General features: G+C 38.4%; 1 protein-coding gene across 1 annotated transcript; it reads left to right on the top strand.

The window, feature by feature from the left end:
• Positions 1-4,203: 4,203 nt before the first annotated feature.
• On the top strand, positions 4,204-10,686 carry LOC145522587 (tripartite motif-containing protein 64-like). Its single transcript, XM_081531309.1, has 5 exons — positions 4,204-4,614; positions 5,115-5,210; positions 5,892-6,130; positions 9,064-9,173; positions 10,202-10,686. The coding sequence occupies exons 1-5, from the start codon at positions 4,204-4,206 to the stop codon at positions 10,684-10,686; spliced, it is 1,341 nt and encodes a 446-aa protein (XP_081387435.1).
• The last annotated feature ends 10,123 nt before the right edge of the window (positions 10,687-20,809 follow it).

Raw genomic sequence — 20,809 nt, 5'->3', positions numbered from 1 at the left:
TCAATACACTATCTAGGTTTGTCACACATTTTCTTCCAAGAAACAAGCATTTTATTTGTTTGTTTTTAAATTTCGTGGTTGCAGTCGCTTTCCAAGGTGACTTTGGAGCCCAAGAAAATAAAATCAGTCACTGTTTCCACTTTCTCCTCTCTTATTTGCCATGAAGTGATGGGATTGGATGCCATAATCTTAATGTTTTTAATGCTGAATTTCAAGCCAGACTTTTCACTCTCTTTTTTCGCTGTCATCAAAAGACAAATTCCCTTTCAATTTCTGCAGTTAGAGTGGTATCATCCACATATCTGAGGATGAGATATATTGACATTTCTCCTGGCAATCTTGATTCTGGCTTGTGATTCATCCAGCCCGACATTTTGCATGACATAATCTGTGTATAAGTTAAATAACCATGGATGACAATGCACATCTTTGTCATACTCCTTTCCCAATTTGGAACTAGTCTATTTTTCCATGTCCAGTTCTAACTGTTCCTTCTTGACTCACATCCAGGTTTCTCAGGAGACAAGTAAGGTAGTCTGGTACTCCAATCTCCTAAGAATTTTCCACAATTTGTTGTGATCCACACATTCAAAGCTTTAGTGTAGTCAATGAGGCAGAAGTAGATGCTTTTCTGTAACTCCTCTGATTCCTCCATTATCAAAGGATTGTTGATCATGGAGGAATCAAAGGGTTGTTGGCAACTGGATCTCTGGTTTCTCTGCCTCTGTGAAATCCAGCTGCACATCTGGAGGTTCTCAGTGTTGTAGTTCTTCATAGAATGGGTCGATTTCAGTTTTTTGGCCTCAGTGGTTGGGACATAGACTTGGATTTATGGCATGCTGAACGGTTTGCCTTGGAAATGAGTGAGATCATTCTGTCCTTCTTGAGATTGCACCCATGTACTGCATTTCAGACTCTTTTATGGATGATGAGGGCTACTCCATTTCTTCTAAGGTATTCTTGCCCAAAGTAATAGATATAATTGTCATCTGGAATTAGAGCTATAATATAGTTCATTAAATGGAGATAGTAAATTCATGTTTGGGAGTTTATTACTGTTCAAACAACAACTTCATGGATTACAACTGTAAACTCAAGATATGACCTTTTAGCAGAGATTGCAGTGTAGCAACTGAATTAAGTAGATTTCAAAGGTTTGACTTCAATCATTAGCAAATGAAAATGCTTTCAACTCTGCAAAAATCTAATCATGTTCACCTATACCTTTTCATAGGGCTGATAACCATATCACTTGGAGGAAATAGATGTGGTCTTCAGAGAATATATAAAGCATTCCCTGAAGAAGCAGTTGCATTCTTCTCCAGCATCCAGAGCTGTCCGGATTGGAGTTTGTTGCACTGAGGAGAATTTTAAAAGTTACTGCCAGAAAGAGGTGAGCACCTAAGTGCTGACCTGAATTTAATAGAACAGGAATAGAACATTTCATCAAGTGTACTCAAAGGTAAGTTCTTATCAAGGTACAATGAAATTCAGCTATGCTCACTTAAAAATGAAACTTTAATGGTAATAGCTGACAGAAATGTAATTTTTTTTCTATCAGTAATATCTATATGTGAACACTGCATTAGGCATTTATTCCCTGTTGAATTTGTAGATAAGTAACTTCTTTTACCCACACTATGTCAAGTAGCTTCCTTATAAATTGTGGTTTAAAATAGAAAATTAGTAAATGTTGTTGAGAAAATTGAAATAGTTAATCCATATAAAAGGAGTTAATCTAATACTTAGAAATATTTATGAAAAAAAAAACACATATTGGCTTCTCCTGTTGTTGTTGAGTGGCTAAGTCATGTCCGACTCCTTGGGACACCATGGACTTGCCCACCAGGCTCCCCTGTCCATGGGATTTCCTAGGCGAGAATACTGCAGTGGATTGCCACCTCCTTCTCCAGTGGATCTTTGTGACCGAGGGATCGAACTTCCATCTCCTGTGTAGGCAAGCTGATTTTTTATCACAGAGCCGCTTGGGAAGCCCATTAGATTCTCCTATTATTTTAATATTATCATGATCGTTGATGTCATTAGTATAAAAGTGATTTTCTTAAAGAATTCTTGGCCAGTTTCTAACGCATTCTACACATGGTTTCTTTATACTTTCTCCCTGTTCATCAGAAATCTCAACTGATGCACATTTCAGTCAAAGGCTTTAGGTTCTATACTGTTGAAAATTGTGGTCATCTATCAGAATTCCATAAATCTCTTATTAACAATTTTTACAAGAGATGTCCCTATTGTTACTCTGTACACTATGGCTTTACTGTCAAGCTTTTTTTGGAAAGACATCTTAAAGTTGATGTTATATTTATTCAGTTAGCAAAAGTTTTTCTTTCTGTCTCTTTTCATGACCAGACCCGAATTCTCAGCCTTGGAAAGGTGTAGCCTCATCTATTCAATTTCTTATAGACAGGGAAGAAAACAGGAATTACATACTTAAAGCAAATATTTAGTCACAATGTATGATAACTGAAAGTATATATTCATGCTCACTTTCTCTTATCCAAATACTTTCCATTTACCTACTTACCTGCATAGGTATTGTCCAAGAAAACAAGTAGCTTTAGGTTTTAAAATTGACGTCAAAATTTAAAATAACTTAATAAAGCAATTGTAATATATTGATATCTGTAATGTTAAGCTATAATCATCATTATTTCATGACCTTATGTTACTAGATGTTCTTAAGTCTTCAAAGAGTTTTCTAGAGACCCAAGTACTTATAAAACACATAGTACTCTTAAAATGTTCAACATAATGTATATATTTCATATCCTTCACACAGATGAACATGAGTTAAATGGGTGAATTAATCAGAAAACCTCTTTGAAATGGTCACATTTCCTATCATTTTAGAACCACCACTTTGCAGTGCCTAAGTGAAAAGTGCTCAGGATAGATCTAATCAGCCAGTAAAGATTCTAAAGATGTGAAACGGACAGAGAGTGAAGTCTCAGAAAACAAAGAACCTGATGCTGCTTCCATTAACCAAATGTCTGCAATTTCTAGGGTAGAGAGGGAGTCCTTGTGTATATTCAAACTTATTTCTTTGCTTTTAGTAAACAACTGATTCTTTTTACTGATTATTGTTATAGTGGGAACATTCACCAGTTCAAAATATGACATGCTCTGGTAATCTGAACTGGCTCCATGTAAAACTGTTTTCCTGAACTAGCAATGACATAATTTTTTTTTCTTTTTTCTTTAAAAGGAGTGGTTTTGTTATTTAAGTGATAAAGAAACACTGATCTATTTACATATTTAGCACATCAAAGTCAAAATCAACATTGATTACATTAAGATTACATTGTTCATAAACATTTTTACTTGTCTTTAGAAAAGCACGAATGTCACTTCAAAGGCAGAAGGAATAGAGAACATTAGTATAGAGACAAAGTGAGTGCCAGTGTGGGCTCCAAGAGGGACAGATGGAGAGAGAGAGACAGACTGGGGTTATATATGTACTTTTGTACCAGTCAGCTGACCAGGTTAACCCTGGAGTCATCCTAACATTTACGCTCATGTTAACTTTAAACAAAAAAAGTTGCTAATGACTCTCTTGTCTAATTTCATCCCTTTTATTATAGCATGAACTCAACCAGTCTGTAGTCACCATTTCTAGGTTTCTATTGGGATTGTGCTTAGTCGTTCAGTCATGTCCATCTCTACTGTAGCCCACCTGGCTCCCAGGTCTATGGGATTTCCCAGACAAGAGTGCTGGGGTAGATTGCCATTTTCTTCTCCAGGGGATCTTCTTGACCCGGAGCTCGAACCTGTGTCTCCTATGTCTCCTGCACTGCTGGCAGATTTCTTTACCCACTGAGCCATCGGGAAGTCCAGGTGGTGATAGTGGTAAAGAACCCACCTGCAAATGCAGGACATGTAAGAGACATGGCTTCAATCCCTGGGTAGGAAAGATCTCCTGGAGAAAGACTGGACAACCCACTCCGGTTTTCTTGCTTGGAGAATCCCATGGATAGAGGACCCTAGGTGGCTACAGTCCATAGGTTCTCAGAGTTGAACATGACTGAAGCGACTTGGCATACAGGTTTGTATTGGGGGTAAACAAATATGGAAATGAGATAGAGTTGAAGACAGGACTGTGCCAAAGGCTTTATTTTTCCTGATCATAGCATAAGAATAGCTTTTTCTCTTACCCTCTCTTATTTGTCTCTAATTTTCAGAAACATGGATTCAGACACACTGCAGGTCTTCCAGAGTGAACTCATCTGCTCCATCTGCATGAACTGCTTCCTGGACCCCGTCACCATAGACTGTGGGCACAGCTTCTGCCGTCCCTGTCTGAGCCTTTGCTGGGAAGAAGGCCAGACTCCAAAGAGCTGCCCTGAGTGTAGGGGAATACCAGAGACATCAGATTTTAAAACCAATATTGCCCTCAAGAGGCTGGCTTCCCTTGCCAGACAGGCCAGAGCCGACCACGTCCACAGCTCTGAGGAGCAGATCTGTGTGAAACACCAGGAAGCCAAAGGCCTCTTCTGTGAGGTTGAGCAGAGCCTGCTGTGTGGGCCCTGCTCTGAACACCCTGAGCACGCAGCTCATAGCCACAGTCCGATACACAGGGCTGCTGAGGAGTCCCGGGTAGGTGATGCCTCTAGAGCAGTTTGGGATCTAGAGGCTCCTAAGTCAGAGAGGAAGACGAGGATGCTATGATGGTGATGGGATGGAGATAGTGGAGGTGGGATTTCTGAATGTGGATCCTCACATATGATGTGTCCTCTCAGTGTCGTTGTCCAATTGTCCACACGTGTGGAAATGCAGCATCGCGGGGCGGGTGGCACCAGGGCCACAGGCTTCTGATGGGAGCTTGAGGTTGTCTTAATCAAACTATATAAATGAATGTGTAAGTCTCAGTTTCTTAGGGTATGGATTTTGTTATCTGTAATGTTTCCCCTGTTCTCTAATATACACTTCTGTCACTATCACATTCAAGTCTTAGATTCAGATAATGTGGGAAAATCTGACCGCAGCATTGTAACTAAAGGTTTCTGTGTAACCAATAACTGCCTTTGCTCATGAATACTGGGATGAAATTTACGGTGTCATCTTCCATGTCACTAAATCCCATGGGTATTTTGCAGGAAAAATTTCTGAAGAGAATGGACTCTTTATGGAAAATGAGAGAAGAAATGCAACTCTTTCTGAATCAGGAAGCGAAAAAAACTCAGTCATTTAAGGTAAGAATAAAAAGGTTACTATTTATTTGTATAGATATTGATATAATTCTAGCTGTTTGGTCCATTTAAGTTCCCATTGGTCTCTTCCCTGGAAAAGGTGTGGTTTCAGATGACCTATCAGTGATCACAATTGAAACAGACCAATACATGCTAGTTCAAGGATGCTAGTAAATGGCAAAACCTCGGCATGAAAAGTGTTCCTAGGCCAAATTTTGATGATTTGAATACAACTTTTCAGAAATGAAGTATAAGACACATTGCACTAAGTGTGACTAGTGAAGTAGAAGAGATGAATAGAGTAGTATCTAGAGGGAAAATAGACCATATTTTAAAAACTGTACAAAGTAGGGTTTACCTCATTAATGAATATTTAGAAAAATCAGGGAAAGGGACAAGAGAAAAGCAAGATTCATGTCAGAGAGGAAATAATTGATAGAGTAAGAACCTTAGAGAATCCTTCTAGGGAGAAAGCTTGGGATCCCTCTGATGGCTTGATTCAAGCAAAGAAAGATACTAGGAACTCAGAGAACGCGTGGACAGGAAGGACCAGCAGATACAGGACCTTAGATGTGTGAGGCAAAAAGTTTGCCAAGAGCTTTCTTGATGACATCAAGGAAATATTATTTAAGTTTTGTTTTGAATGTGAGCATAAGCAATCCTTTGAATCCACTATCCCCTCAGAAATATGTGGCCCTAAGGAAGGTGATGATTAAGTTTGAATATCAGAGGAGGCATCCATTGCTCCAGGAGGAGGAGAAACTGCATCTGGAGGCTCTGAAGAAAGAAGCCAAAGAGATTTGTCTACAACTCAAGGAGAGTGTGTTCAGAATGGCTCAGGACAGAGAAAATCTGAAAGAAATGTACAGAGAGCTGACTGTGATGTGCCACAAGCCAGACACGGAGCTGCTCCAGGTGAGAAAGGAGGGTCCATCCTCAGAGAAACACTCTTCTAGACGAGCTGCTGTGACAATGAAATTTTACCTGCATATACTGTTACTCTCAGCTAAGAAAGGATTTTCCTTGACCCCCATTATTGTATTTATCCAATCCTCTATGTATATTTATGGCAGAAAGTGAAGAAGAACTAAAGAGCCTCTTGATGAAAGTGAAAGAGGAGAGTGAAAAAGTTGGCTTAAAGCTCAACATTCAGAAAACTAAGTTCACGGTATCCAGCCCCATCACTTCATGGCAAATAGCTGGGGAAACAGTGGAAACAGTGTCAGACTTTATTTTTTAGGCTCCAAAATCACTGCTGATGGTGACTGCAGCCATGAAATTAAGAGACGCTTACTCCTTGGAAGGAAGGTTATGGCCAACCTTGATAGCATATTTAAAAGCAGAGACATTACTTTGCCAACAAAGGTCCGTCTAGTCAAGGCTATGGTTTTTCCAGTGGTCATGTATGGATGTGAGAGTTGGACGGTGAAGAAAGCTGAGTGCTGCAGAATTGATGCTTTTGAACTGTGGTGTTGGAGAAGACTCTTGAGAGTCCCTTGAACTGCAAGGAGATCCAACAATTCCATCCTAAATGAGATCAGTCCTGGGTGTTCATTGGAAGGACTGATGATGAAGCTGAGACTCCCATACTTTGGCCACCTGATGTGAAGAGCTGACTCCTTGGAAAAGACCCTGATGCTGGGAAAGATTGAGGGCAGGAGAAGAAGGGGACGACAGAGGATGAGATGGTTAGATGGCATCACCGACTCAATGAACATGGTTTTGGGTAGACTCCAGGAGTTGGTGATGGACAGGGAGGCCTAGCGTGCTGTGGTTCATGGGGTTGCAAAGAGTTGGACACGACTGAGCGACTGAACTGAACTGAATCCCCTGTTTTATCATACCCTGGTTATTTTTGGAAGTTTTTTTGCCCATTTCCTAGCTAAAATAGGACTTTTTTTTAATTTTTCAGTGTGATCAGGGGTACTATCCACATAAGTTTTCAAAATCAGCGAAATTCTATGACCAGCAGAATGTTGACTTTCATGGAGTAAATCTAAATATGTATTCCCTTAAACCCTTGTCACTCCCTGTTATCCCAAATTTTCTGGAGATACTGAGCTTTTGCTTTTTGTCTCAGCAAGATTGTTAGAACTAGTCATCAATTTCCATGCACTCTATAATTCATTTTATATGGTTCCCTGTTTTGGTTTATTGCTTTCATAGATGGTGAGCTCTGTCCTTGGGAACAGCACTGGGCAATGAATGATATTGGAATCCTAGATGTTGCTGCATCATTATATACTCTTCATGGCTCCCTTCCTTTAATGTGCCCCCAGGAAGCCCATCATAGTTTAGTTTAAGCTCTGTTACGATGCCTTCTGACTATACCTTAGAAGAGAATTAGCAAAACAGTATCTTATTGAATAAAGAATAGAGAAGAAGATGCAAAAAGACAGAAGTCTCATGATTAACATGATCTTTTTTTTCTCCTTGCAGGCCATGGGAAATGTATTGGAAATGTGAGTATAGAGTAATGATTTTTTATTTCTGGAAAAATTGTTCTCTTTTTGGTGAAATGGATGCTCAGTTGTTCCTTAGTACCATGGGAGATTGTTTTCAGATCCTCCCAAATATCTAAATTAAAGGATGCAGGATTCCTTATACAAAGTGCCTTAGTATTTGCAGTTAACTTACAAGCATGCTCCCTTACACTTTGTCATCTCCAGACTACTTAAAACAGCAAACATACACAAGGTAAATTAAATATTATTCAAAAAGTTCCCTGGTATGTGGAATTTTCAAGGTTTACTTTCTGGAAATTTTTTCTCCAAATTTTTCACTCAAAACCAGGAGTAAGGATGTAAGAATAGATAGACTGGGAATATGGGATTGACATGTACACACTGCTATATTTAAAATTATATATAAAATAGTAGGTCCAACAATGACTTCCCATAAAATACATAAATGTATAAATAAATAAGTACATAAGTAAGCAACCCAGAATTTACAAATTGAATCCACGTGTGAATCCATAGGTGCAGAACCTTCATATATGGATTATCAGTATCATCTTTTTGGCTATTTCCTACTTTATTTCAAAAGTATTTCAAGGCCTTCTGATCCTTGGTCTCAGAAGTTTCCTTTTCATTTGGATGAAATCAAACATATCTGAAAATATTATGACATTCTGGGCTTTGTTTTACCCACTCATCCCATCCTCTCCAGCCTCACCACAGTTTAACTTAGTGAAGGGAATTTTCTAAGACATCACAGAGGAAGCACCTATGCTAGTGAGTTGGAAAGTGAAGAAGGCCTGAAAGAGGCAAATTCCCTAAGAATGAGAAGAGGAACTGTGCTTTTGTTCTGAGGAGTAGCAGTGACAGCCTGTTCCATCATTGCAAGCTCCCTTGTAGGCAGGACCTCAGAGGGAGTGACTTTCTGCTGTATACTGAGAAGGTAGATTTTTCAGACCAAGGTAACCAGATTGGAATTGGAATCCCTTGCTGGCCTGACAAGAGCAAACACATCTGGGTCAATGAGCTCTTCCTTGCAGACACTGAATGCATCCTTGATGACTACTTGCTGACAGCAATCTCAAAGGCTTAGCCTGAATTTTTTCTTTCTGTAAACTGCCCAGGATCTTTGCATTATCTGAGATGGAATAGAGGAAGAGAATGAGGTTCAATGAGTAGAAAACTGGACTAATATTTGAGAACAATGGGGAAGCTGAAATTTGATATAATTTATATTTAGTAAACAATACGGTAATGTTTTTGTATTCCCAACTGTGTAGAATATATTGTATATGCAATTAACCAAAAATAGAATTTTAACAAAATATCCTGGGTTAAAAGCTGCTTTTATGCAATGGTCATGTGATTAGACTTTGGCCTTGAAATGTATTGGATGTCATTTGTTTCAGGACCGACTTGGCACAGATGCAGAAGCCTCAGCCAGTGAACCCAGAGCTCACTTGCTGGCCTGTTGCTGGAATCCTAGACATGCTGAACAACTTCAGAGGTAAGGGTCAGCCCTGTGGTGATCAGGACTATGCTTCATTAGAGCTTCCTAAGAAGGAGCCTTCTTATATTGTTATTTTATTTTTTCTGAAATATGGTAGTACTTAACTTCCCAAAGTCATAACATCTTTTCTGCCTGTGTAGTCAGATTACAAAAGTCAAAGTTGAACTTTGCCACCTGTAGTTTATTGAAAATACAAAGCCAGATACATACATTAAGTTACAACTGACATAAGCAAAGCAATAGTAGAACAACCAGGACACTCATGTTGTTATAAAGAGAATATTTAACTTCGTGAGTAGCCGTCAACATTGTGTTTATTCAGATTATTTCACTCTTAAAAGGTTAATTGTGGCATTTCTGGTTTTTAACGTGTTCTGCATTTCATATGCATTTGTTATGTATTGTACAAAGAATATTATTCCTAAAATAAGGACTAATTGACAAAACAGATTAAAATTGGCTTATGCCGAATAACTGTAACGCTCTTAGATCAATCTCAGAACAACTAAAAGGCAAGGTATATGTGAACATGGTTAGCCAGAACATCCTTTCAGAAGCTTCAAAATTATTCATTTATGAATTTCTATCAAATGTTTAGACCTTTGAGAACATAATAGGTAGAGAATACACCCCAATAAATTTTCACTTGACAGCAAAGTGCCATCTATCTATTAAATAATATTAAAGACAAAGAACACAAGAAAAGTTTTGTAAACAAAAGATAAAACATATTTTAGGTGAGCCCTGAAATAAACTATCAAGAGATTGACATTAGAGACTTTACACAGTTTATGATGTATCTTGGTTTTTTTTTTTTCTATTTCTCTATGATTTGAGGTATTCTCTATGCTGTAGAGATAGTGATAACTCTTGTTCTTCATCGTAGAGCCGGTCTGAACTCCCTTTGCTTTGCTTTGTGTTTCCTTGGAGGAGGAAAAATTAAAAAAGGCAGAGGGGTAGAGAGCCTCTGCCTCTCAGAGACACAGAAATCCCACTTGCTAACCCGTTTTTTTCTCTTTCTACAGTGGATAATGTTCTGACTCAGACAATCATTCAACATGTGAGCCTTGATGATGCAAGTGTGATGTCAGGAGATGGCCCCCACGGCATGTCCAGACAGCTCGATGGTGGGGAGAGCTTTGTGGCCTGGGGAGCACAGGCTTTCACCTCCGGGAGGCATTACTGGGAGCTGGATGTGACACACTTCTCCAACTGGATTCTGGGGGTCAGTAAAGATATCTTGACAAGTGATACTATTATCCATATTAATTATGAAGAAGCATTTCTTCTATTTTCTGAAAAGGTGAACGACCAGTATAGTCTCTTCACCAACTCCCCACCCTTAGTTCAGTTTGTGAAAAGGCCTCTGGGTAAGATTGGAGTGTTTCTGGATTATGACAATGGAACTGTGAGCTTCTATGATGTTTCCAGAGGATCCCTCATATACAGTTTCCTTCCTGCCTCCATCTCCTCCCCTCTGAAGCCTTTCCTTTGCCTTAGGTCTCCATGAATTATCTAGTTCCCTGACCATATTTTTGAAATTCTTCCCTGAGGAAGTTGCTATCTTAAACCTCATGCATGGTCACAGAATGATACCTGACTGTGTCCGAGCACATTGCAATTTAATGAAACATAATGACTGTATGTTTATAAAATGGCTTAATCATGTTGAATGTATAAATTTGTTAATAAAGTTTCTTAACAAAAAAATTTATTATGGAGTATCTCATAGAATAAAATTGATTGCTTTCCTTTTTTAAATGATGGTTTTATTAAAATAAAAGTTACATATCATAAAGATTAGCCTATTTAAAGTATATAACCCAGTTGCTTTTTAATATACAAAAATTTGCGAAACAAGAACTATATAATTCCAGGACGTATTCATCACCCCAGAAATAAATCAATGCCCATTAACATTTATTCTGCATTGCCCCTCCCCCTTCTGATGTCACCTTCAATCTAGTTTTATTCCTCATGGATTTTTTTTCTTTATATATATATATTATTGAAGTATAGTTGACTTTAAGTGCTTCAAGTGCATAGCAACATGATTCAGTTATACATATATACAAATATTATTTTTCAGACTATTTTCCATTATAGGTTATTATAAGATATTGACTACAATATCTCTGTGCTATACACTAAGCCTTTGTTGCTTGTTGGATATTTTAAATTAGAAATCTAGAATTATATTCATATTGTCAAATAAATGGAATCAAAATGTCATAAATTTTTTAGTTAAGAAAAAATTTATGTTTCCTAAAATATATATATTATGCATACTATATGTATACAAATCCAAAAGCTTTTTGACTACATTTGATAAAGTCTTGAGAAAGAACATAAAAAGAAAAAGAAGAGATGGAGAAATTGGAAAACGTAAACCAAATAAAATGGGAGCACTGAACATGAAATAGAAAAAGTGAAACAAACCAGATAAAAGTAAAATATCATCACACACTCCAGCCTAGCCCACCAGACTCCTTTACCATGGGATTTTTCAGGCAAGAATACAAGAGTGGGTTGACATTTCCTCCTCCAGAGAATCTTCCCGACCCAGGGATCAAATCTGCATCTCCTATGTGTACTGCTTATCAGGAGGAGTCTTTACCACTGAGTCACCTGGGAAGCCTATTGAAATGTACCTCAAGTTAATCAAATTAATCTAGAAGTAACTTTGAGAAACACCATCTTGGGTATTTGTGGTTCATGTTGGCATATCACAGGACATGTGAGATAAAAAAAAAATCTGAGAAACTTTGTACAACTCATTATTTACCAAAAATGTGTGTCCATGGAACCCTCTTTCCTAAAATTGTTTATCAAAAGCTCAGCGCTCCAGTGGATTGAGGGACATGCTGTGAACAAAGTCTATTTAAAATGCACATTAAATGGGAAAAAAAAACAATCCTAACTCAAAACATTGGCCTAATTTTTGAATGTTTTCTGTCTTGCAAAATATAATCAAATCACACCTTTAACATTGGATCAACTTCTTTTGTTCTGTTAAGAAAAGCAAAGCACTTCAGCTACAGCTTTCTTATTCTCAAAAGACTGGATTCCCAGCAAAGGGGAAATCTATGCTATACTCAGTGTTATTCAAAGGAAATATGAACTGTCAAGTTCCTGGTAGAGCTTGATTGTTTTTATCTAATGCTTTTTATTATAGCTTCCCTTTTGACTCAGCTGGTAAAGAATCTGCCTGCAATGCAACAGACCTGGGTTCGATCCCTGGGTTGGGAAGATCCCCTGGAGAAGAGAACGGCTACCCACTCCAGTATTTTGGCCTGGAGAATTCCACAGACTGTATAGTCCATGGGGTCACAAAGAGTCAGACACAACTGAGCGATTTTCACTTTTATTATGGATGATATCTACCAGCAGAGTACAGGTGACCATTCAACCTTGCCTTGCCTTATAAATTAAACAGGAGTGTTAGAACTAGAATGGTTTGTTTCTCTATGTAAAATAATTACAAAGAGAAAGGGCTTCCCTGTGGCTCAGTTGGTAAAGAATCCGCCTGCAATGCAGGAGACTGCCTGCAGCACAGTAGACCCAGGCTTGATCCCTGGATCAGGAAGATCCCCTGGAGAAGGAAATGGCAACCCACTCCAGTATTCTTACCTGGGAAATCCCATGGACAGAGGAGACTGACAGGCTACAGTCCATGGGATCACAAGAGTCAGACATGACTTACTGACTAAATCACCACCAAAATAATTACATGCAATTTTGGGGGGTCAAGCACAGTGATGTGGTAAGTGGAAGTGCATACATGCACATGTTTTCATCTGCCTAGCCAGGCTATGCCTTTCTGTTGGTGCATTTAATCCATTTACATTTAAGGTAATTAATAGCATATATGATCTTATTACCATTTTCTTCATTGTTTTGGGTTTATTTTCTGTAGGTCTTTTCCTTCTCTTGTGTTTCCTGCCTAGAGAAGTCCTTTTAGAATTTGTTGTAAAGCTGGTTTGGTGGTACTGAATTTTCTTAACTTTTGCTTGTCTGGGAAGCTTTTGATTTCTCCATCATATATAAATGAGTCTTACTGGATAGAGTGTTCTTGGTTATAGGTTCTTCCCTTTCATCACTGTAATATGTGGTGCCATTCCCTTCTGGCTTGTACAGTTTCTGTTGAGAAATCAGCTGATAACCTGATGGGAGTTCCCATGTATGTTATTTGTCATTTTCTCTTTGTTGCTTTTGATATTTTATCTTTGTCTTTAATTTTTGTCAGTTTGTGTCTTGTTGTATTCCTCATTGGGTTTATTCTGACTGGGACTCTCTGCTTCCTGGACTTGGTTGACTATTTCCTTCCCCATGCTGGGGAAGTTTTCAGCTATTATCTCTTTAAATATTTTCTCAGGTCCTTTCTCTCCTTCTTCTCCTTCTGGGACCCCTATAATGTGAATGTTGGAGTGTTTAATGTTGTCCCAGAGGTGTCTTCATTTTTTTTTTCATTCTTTTTTCCAAATTCTGTTCTGTGGCAGTGATTTCCACCACTCTGCCCTCCAGGTCATTTATCCATTCTTTTGCTTCAGTTATTCTGCTATTGATTTCCTTCTAATACATTATGCATCTCTGTTGCCTTGTTCTTTAGTTCTTGTAGATCTTTGATAAACATTTCTTAGATCTTCTCCATTGTTTTCCTGAGGTCCTGAATCATCTTCACTATCTGAATTCTTTTTCTGGAAGATTGCCTATCTCCACTTCATTTAGTTATTTTTTTGGACTTTTATCTTGTCCCTTCATCTGGAACATAACTTTCTGCTTTTTCATCATAATGAACTTTCTGTAATGTGGGTTTTCTTCTAGCTGCTGTGGGATTATGGTTCTTCCTGCCTCTTCCCTCTACCCTCTGATGGAGAGGGCTAAGAGGCTTGGGTAAGCTTGTGAAGGACTGGTGGTGGGAAAAACTGGGTGTTGCTTTGGTGGGCAGGATCTTGCTCAGTAAAACTTTGATCCAATTATCTGCTGATGGGTGGGGTTGCACTCTCTCCCTATTAGTTGTATGGCCTAAGGTGACCCAGCCCTGAGATCTCCAGGCTTTGCTGTTGCTGTTCAGCCTGACCCTTTGGGACCCCATGGACTGCAGCATGCCAGGACTTTCTGTCCCTCACCATCACCAGAAGTTTGCCCAAGTTCATGTCCATTGCATCAATGTTGCCATCCAGCCATCTCATCCTCTAATGCCCTCCTCTCCTTCTGTCCTCAATCTTTCCCAGCATCAGAGACTTTTCCAACGAGTCAGCTGTTCACATGGCAATCTCCAAGAGGGCTCACACCAAAGGGGGCCTTTTAATATTGCTGCTGCCAGTGCCCCCATCTCTGTGCTGAACCCCTGCCAGCGCACACCTCCACAGGAGACCCTCCAACACTAGCAGATAGTTTTGGTTCAGTCTCCAGTGGGGTCACTGCTCCTTCCCTCTTGGTCTTGGTGGGAACAAGATTTTGTGCCCTCCAAGACTGGAGTCTTTGTTTCACTTCCTGTGGAAGTCCTATAATAAAGTCCCACTGGCCTTCAAGGTCAGATTCCCTGAGGATTTCCAGTCCCTTTGTCAGATCAGATCCCCAGGCTGGGAAGCCTGACAGGTTCAGAAGCAACCTTTGCAACACTGGGAGAACCTCTTTGTTATTATTGTTCTCCAGTTTGTGGGTCACCTGCCTGGTGGGTATGGGATTTGATTTTATCATGATGGTACCCCTCCTACAACTATTTTGTCATTAGACAAGGGGTATTTTTTTTTTGATGGATTCCAGAATTCTCTTATTGATGGTTGTTCAACAGCTGTTTGTGATTTTGGTGCTTTCACAGGAGGAGATGAGCACATGTCCTTCTACTCCACCATCTTGAACCGGAAGTCCCTCTTCAAGGATTTTTCTACTATATAGTTTCAATTAAAGAGTATCACAATTTGTGGCTTTTTATACCTGGTTACTTTCACTTAATGCTTTCAGGGGTCATACACATTGTAAGCAGTGTGATTTACTTGCATAAATGAACTACACTGGGGTGGAAGAATGAAGTGGTATATATATAAACACAAGTAATGGTGCTTAGCATACACTTTAAAGCTGACGTAGTTGATTAGATCCAGTTGTTTGACAGATTTTATCATTTTTCAAAATCCTAGTCATTCAGCACATCTCAGCTCAATAGCAGTTTTCCTGGGAAGTTTTTCATGACTATACAGACTAGTGTAGTTCCTCTTATTTCACACTCTCTGAACATATACCAACATATCATAGTATTCAATAAACTTTCCTCAAATTAGCAGACTTTTACTCCTTAATAGAAAATTCAAATGGTATTCATTTTACTTATTACTATAGTCCCACTATCCAACACAGTACTTAGAACACGTCCATGTGTAAGGTGAATCCGTGGACCAGTACGTGAATGAAAAGATTCATAGAAACAAATATCATTCCATCGTGGATAAAGTTTTCCAAAATGTAGCTAACATAATATACATTAAATGCTGAAGGATGATGTCAATAAAAGAGAGGAAATTTATTTGCAGACTCACAACTGAAGAAAAATCCCTTATTTTGGGGTTTAAAGTAATTATGGTATATTTTTTAATGGTGTTGATTTTGAGATTTCCCTAAGATGATCAGTATAATCTAATGGAATTTGAAGACCCTACATAAAGTGATATGGGAATAGAAAACAGAACTTCACATGATGCCTGACTGTCAGTATTCAAATTGAAGTATAAATTACTACTAATCATAAGGTGATATAATTTCCTTAGCATTGGGAAGGCCAAAACCAATTTAAATGAGAAAGATTAATTCAGATGACAGAAATACAGAATTCTGTAGTATAATGTTATGCCTAATAAATATTGTAATTGTTCTATAATGCTCATTATCCTCTGGCCATTTGAAAACAGAAATTGTATGGCTCATTAGAGAGCATTCAATCTATGCACATGTCCACAACAATATATTAAACAATGATTTCTTCCAGTTTAGTTTACAATATCTAATTCATAAAAACTGAAGCACTGTATCAGAAAAACAATCAACCCTATCAAAAACTGGACAGAAGATCTAAACAGACCCTTCTTCAAAGAAGACATACAGATGGCCAATAAACACAGGAAAAGCTGTTCAATGTAACTATTAGAGAAATGCAAATCAAAACTACAATGAAGTGTCATCTCACAATCCTCAGAATGGCCATCATTAAAAATCTACAAACAATAAATTCCAGAGAGCATGTGAAGAAAAGGAACCCTCTTGCACTGTTGGCGCAAATGTAAATTGATACAGTCACTACGGAGAATAGTATGGAGATTCCTTAGAAAACTAGGAATAAAACTACCGTATCACCCAGAAATCCCACAATTGGGCATACACCCTGAGAAAACCATAATTCAAAACCACAAATGTACCCCCAATATTCACTGAAGCACTTTTTACAATATGGAAGCAACCTAGATGTCCATTGACTGAAGAAAGGATAAAGAAGTTTTGTGGTACTTATTATATACAATGGAATATTACTCAACAGTAAAGAGAACTGAATTTGAGTCCGTTGTAGTGAGGTGGATGAACCTAGGGCCTGTTATACAGAGTGAAGTAAGTCAGAAAGCAAAAAACAAATGTCATATATTGACACATATATATGGAATCTAGAAAAATATTACGGATGAACCAGTTGCAGGGCAGGAATAGAGACATAGACATATAGAATGGACTTGTAGATACATCTGGGAATGAAGAGGGTAGGATGAGTTGACAGAGTATCATTGAAACATAAACATTACCTAGGATCTAGTTAAAAAAAAAACAGCTAGCTAGCGGGAAGTTGCTGTTTAACACAGGGAGAAGGTGCTCTGTGAAGACCTGGTGAGGTGGGACAGGGTGAGGGGTGGGAGGGTGGTTCAAGAAAGAAGATATATATATATATATATTTATGAATGGTTCATGTTGTCACAATTATCCTCCAATTAAAAATAAATTTTAAAAAAACATGGAAAAATTAATTTTTTTTTTTTTACCAAGTACAAAGGGAGCATCTCCATTTTACCTCATTTTTACCCCCAAATCCTCCATTGTATCTTCCATCCTACAGTTCAAAGGAAGCCATTCAGAGCAGTATGGAGTGAAAGACCTTTCCTTTTAGCCATTTCTTTTCTCTCTTTGATCTTTTTACTCCACTTTCCTAGATTGCAACTCTCCTTTTTAAAACACACACACACATACACACAAAATACAAATTGTTTGTTTGTTTTGGAGAGGTGCTGGGTCTTCTTTGCATTTTGCAGACTTTCTCTAGTTGCAGAGAGCAGAGCTCAGCAGTGGTGGCACACAGGTCTTTTTCCTCCATGGCAAGTGGCATCTTCCCAGACCAGGGATCAAACCTGCATCCCCTGCACTGGCAAGCGGATTCCTACCCACAGTGCCACCAGGGAAGTCCCTGGCCTACATTCCTTATCCTAAGCCTCTTGATTGACTCATTTTTTGGTTAAATTCCATTTAGGATAAGCTCTATAAAATTGGATGAAACACAAGCTATAGAGGCAGGGAGCATGGTAAAGAAGATAGAAGATGCACTGAAAATCAAACATAAATTTCACATTAGATTTTGGTACGGTTTTCATTTTATTTTTAATGGTCAATTAACTTCTAGAATTGACATACAACAGATGAGGTGTGATTATTCCATTTAGGACATAGAAGGAAAGGAACATTCCTTCCCTTTCCCAGCAGAAACAGCATCACAAGCACATCACCCAGAGCTTAAAGAAATAATTCACCTAACAAGTCTTGTGTGTGATGAAGTTGGAGCTCTTATTGTGGTGAAAATGGATCAGTTTAGGGAGTACTAGTCTGATCCAGTCCAATATTCCAAGAAATTGAGTGTCTCCAAAGGAATCTATCAGTTCAGTTCAATTCAGTTCATTTCAGTCTCTCAGTCGTGTCCGACTCTTTGCGACCCCATGAATCGCAGCACGCCAGGCCTCTCTGTCCATCACCAACTCCTACCAGAGCCCAAAAGAAATTTCAGGAAAATATGAAAGAAATGAAGTTTCCCCCCAGAAAACTGTTTTTTTCATGAAGATTAAATTCCATGGAGAATCTAAAAAACCCTCCAAGGGCAGATCCCATTGTTCCACCAGGACTTGTGGTCAGTCCAAGAGTTGCAAGATGTGCCCCTAAAGGATGGCGTGGTGGAGATTGGGAGGTCCTGTCAAGGCCTCTGAAGAGTCAGAGGAGGTTTACCTGAAACAAGCTTAGCAGGTGCAGAAACAGTACAAGGTGGACCTGGGTCACTGACTCAAGTCTGTTTCCTGAAGAATATGCTGCTGATGGGGACTGTGGATCTGTTTGCTTGATCTTAAGGTTCAGGGATTCCTTCATGTTCAGTACAGGTAGTCTCTCTGTATGCACCATATATTTTTGACAACTGATGAATGCACACTGACACATCATTGTCACCAAAGTCCATAGCTTTTATTATTGGTATATGACAATATTTTTATTTTAAGACATAAAAGTCTATGAAGTAGGTAGATACACGGATAGACAGATAGTGCAGGTACTTAACTTTCTTTTATTTTATGAAAGCCAATATTTATTAAAGTTGATTTTGAGTTTTCATTGAAAAAACACAAATAAATAGTGCACAAGGCATTGGGCATTCAAAAAATGACTAATGCATGTGTTCTCCATAGAGTCTTGGGTATGCAATTATATACACAGGTAAGCTCTGTAAATATGTGCTTTCAGTCTCTTAAAGTTTTTTATAATTTATCAATTTTACATACCTTCTAGATGGTTTTGTGTTTGTTGCTCAGTTGCGTCCAACTCTTTGCAACTTCGTGGACTGTGACCCACCAGGTTCCTTTGTCCATGGAATTCTCCAGGCAAGAATACTGGAGTGGGTTGCCATCTGTTTGTTTCTCCAGATCTTCCTGACCCAGGGCTTGAACCACATGGCAGGCAGATTCTTTTTCATCTGAGCCACCAAGGGAGCCCTCTATAGATGGTTAACATGTTGAATTTTTCTGGAAAATCCTTTAGCAGTTTGTGTCACTTGTTTCCCTCAATTTTAATCTGCAAAATTAGTCCTAAGATATGATTCTTTTTGCCTGAAAATCAGATTTTCTCATAAAAGTCATTTTTGCAATGAAGTGTTCTGTTGTTCTTTGTTGGTCAGTCATGTCCAATTCTTTGCAACCCCATGGGTTGTACTCCACCAGGCTCCTCTGTCCAAGGGGATTCTACCAGCAAGAATACTGGAGTGGGTAGTCTACTTCTCCAAGAGATCTTCCCGACCCAGGAATTGAACCAGGGTCTCCTGCATTGCAGGCAGGTTCTTTACCAGATGAGCTACCAGGGAAGTGCCAGTGACATACTAGTAAGTGCTTACAATCCAGGATAGTGAGATATCCAGTCAAGTGGGGGCTCTTCTTGTGAATTTAAAGCACACATTATCTGATACATTCAACTCCTAATGTTTTCAAAGCCATGTCTTATTGCACATGAAACAAAGATATAAGTTATAGATTTTGATTTTAAAATATTTCATTCTATCTTTGAAGACTGAGCAGTAAGTGTAATCAGTAATAGAAAGCACTATTTGGTCAAAAAGGTACAAATACTGGAATTGAGCAAATAGAAATTAAAATTGTGAATTTGCTATTAAAGTAAGATGACACTGGTTAAAATATTTAATTCTTTGCTTATCTGCATCTTCTTTGCTTATCTGCATCCTCCTCTATTCTTTCATGAAATGAGAATAAAATCACAGTGAAATATGATATTATTCAAGGTTAAATTTAATGCCTATACAATACCTGGCTCATAGTAGATTCATAGAACATGTTAGGTTAAGCCCATTGGGGCTGCTGTAACAAAAATATCATAAATTTGAAAAACAACAGACATTAACTTTTCACAGTTCTGGAGGCTGGAAGTCTCAGATCAGGGTGCCACAATGGTTGACTGATGGCTCTGTTTTGGAGGCAGACTTCTTGTAAACTCAGTTGGTGGAAGAGACTCCGGATCTCTCTGGAGCCTCTTTTATACTTCACTAATCCCATTCATCACAACTCCACTCTCATGACTTAAGCAGCTTTCAAAGACCTCCCCTCCTAAAGCCATCACTTCAGGCATTAGGCTTTAATATATGAGTTTGGGGGTTACCTAGACCTTTCGATTGCAGCACTTAGCTTCCTGTATCACCTTATTTCATCCATCTACCATACTTCTCATTTACTGAATTCCAACAAGAAACCATTAATACATACCTGATAACAAAACAAATTACATTAAAAAGTTAAATACATTTAATGAAATTGTTGTGCAATATTTATGTCATAATGACCTATAATCTTGCTAGAATGTGGTTTTAACTCTGGCCCAAAGCATCTTTCTAGAAGTTTTTATAACAATACTGGAGCTATATAGACATATTTGCACAAAATAATAATAGAGGATCCATGGTGAAATGGAAATTGATAAAAGTGCAGCATAGTTTTTAGAATATATGTAAAATTTTTCTGAAAGGAAATTATTGCACAATTTGTCCTTGAACAAGTAAGGATAAAGTAGGAACCAAGGTAGCAAAAGTGCTGTCCATATAGAGGAAAGAACATGTTCAAAAA

Source organism: Giraffa tippelskirchi, chromosome 10 (assembly GCF_054371585.1).
Source record: "Giraffa tippelskirchi isolate mGirTip1 chromosome 10, T2T-mGirTip1v1.2.pri, whole genome shotgun sequence".
NCBI classification, from domain to species: Eukaryota; Metazoa; Chordata; class Mammalia; order Artiodactyla; family Giraffidae; genus Giraffa; species Giraffa tippelskirchi.
The sequence above is the reverse complement of the archived record's forward strand: the minus strand, read 5'-3'. Positions and strand labels throughout refer to the sequence as shown.

Bases quoted from the DNA above. Each gene is read 5' to 3' on its own strand.
- LOC145522587 (XM_081531309.1), top strand. From the start codon at position 4,204: ATGGATTCAGACACACTGCAGGTCTTCCAGAGTGAACTCATCTGCTCC. The intron at 4,615-5,114 runs GTAGGTGATGCC...GGTATTTTGCAG, and splicing joins GGGCTGCTGAGGAGTCCCGG to GAAAAATTTCTGAAGAGAAT. The intron at 9,174-10,201 runs GTAAGGGTCAGC...CTCTTTCTACAG, and splicing joins CATGCTGAACAACTTCAGAG to TGGATAATGTTCTGACTCAG.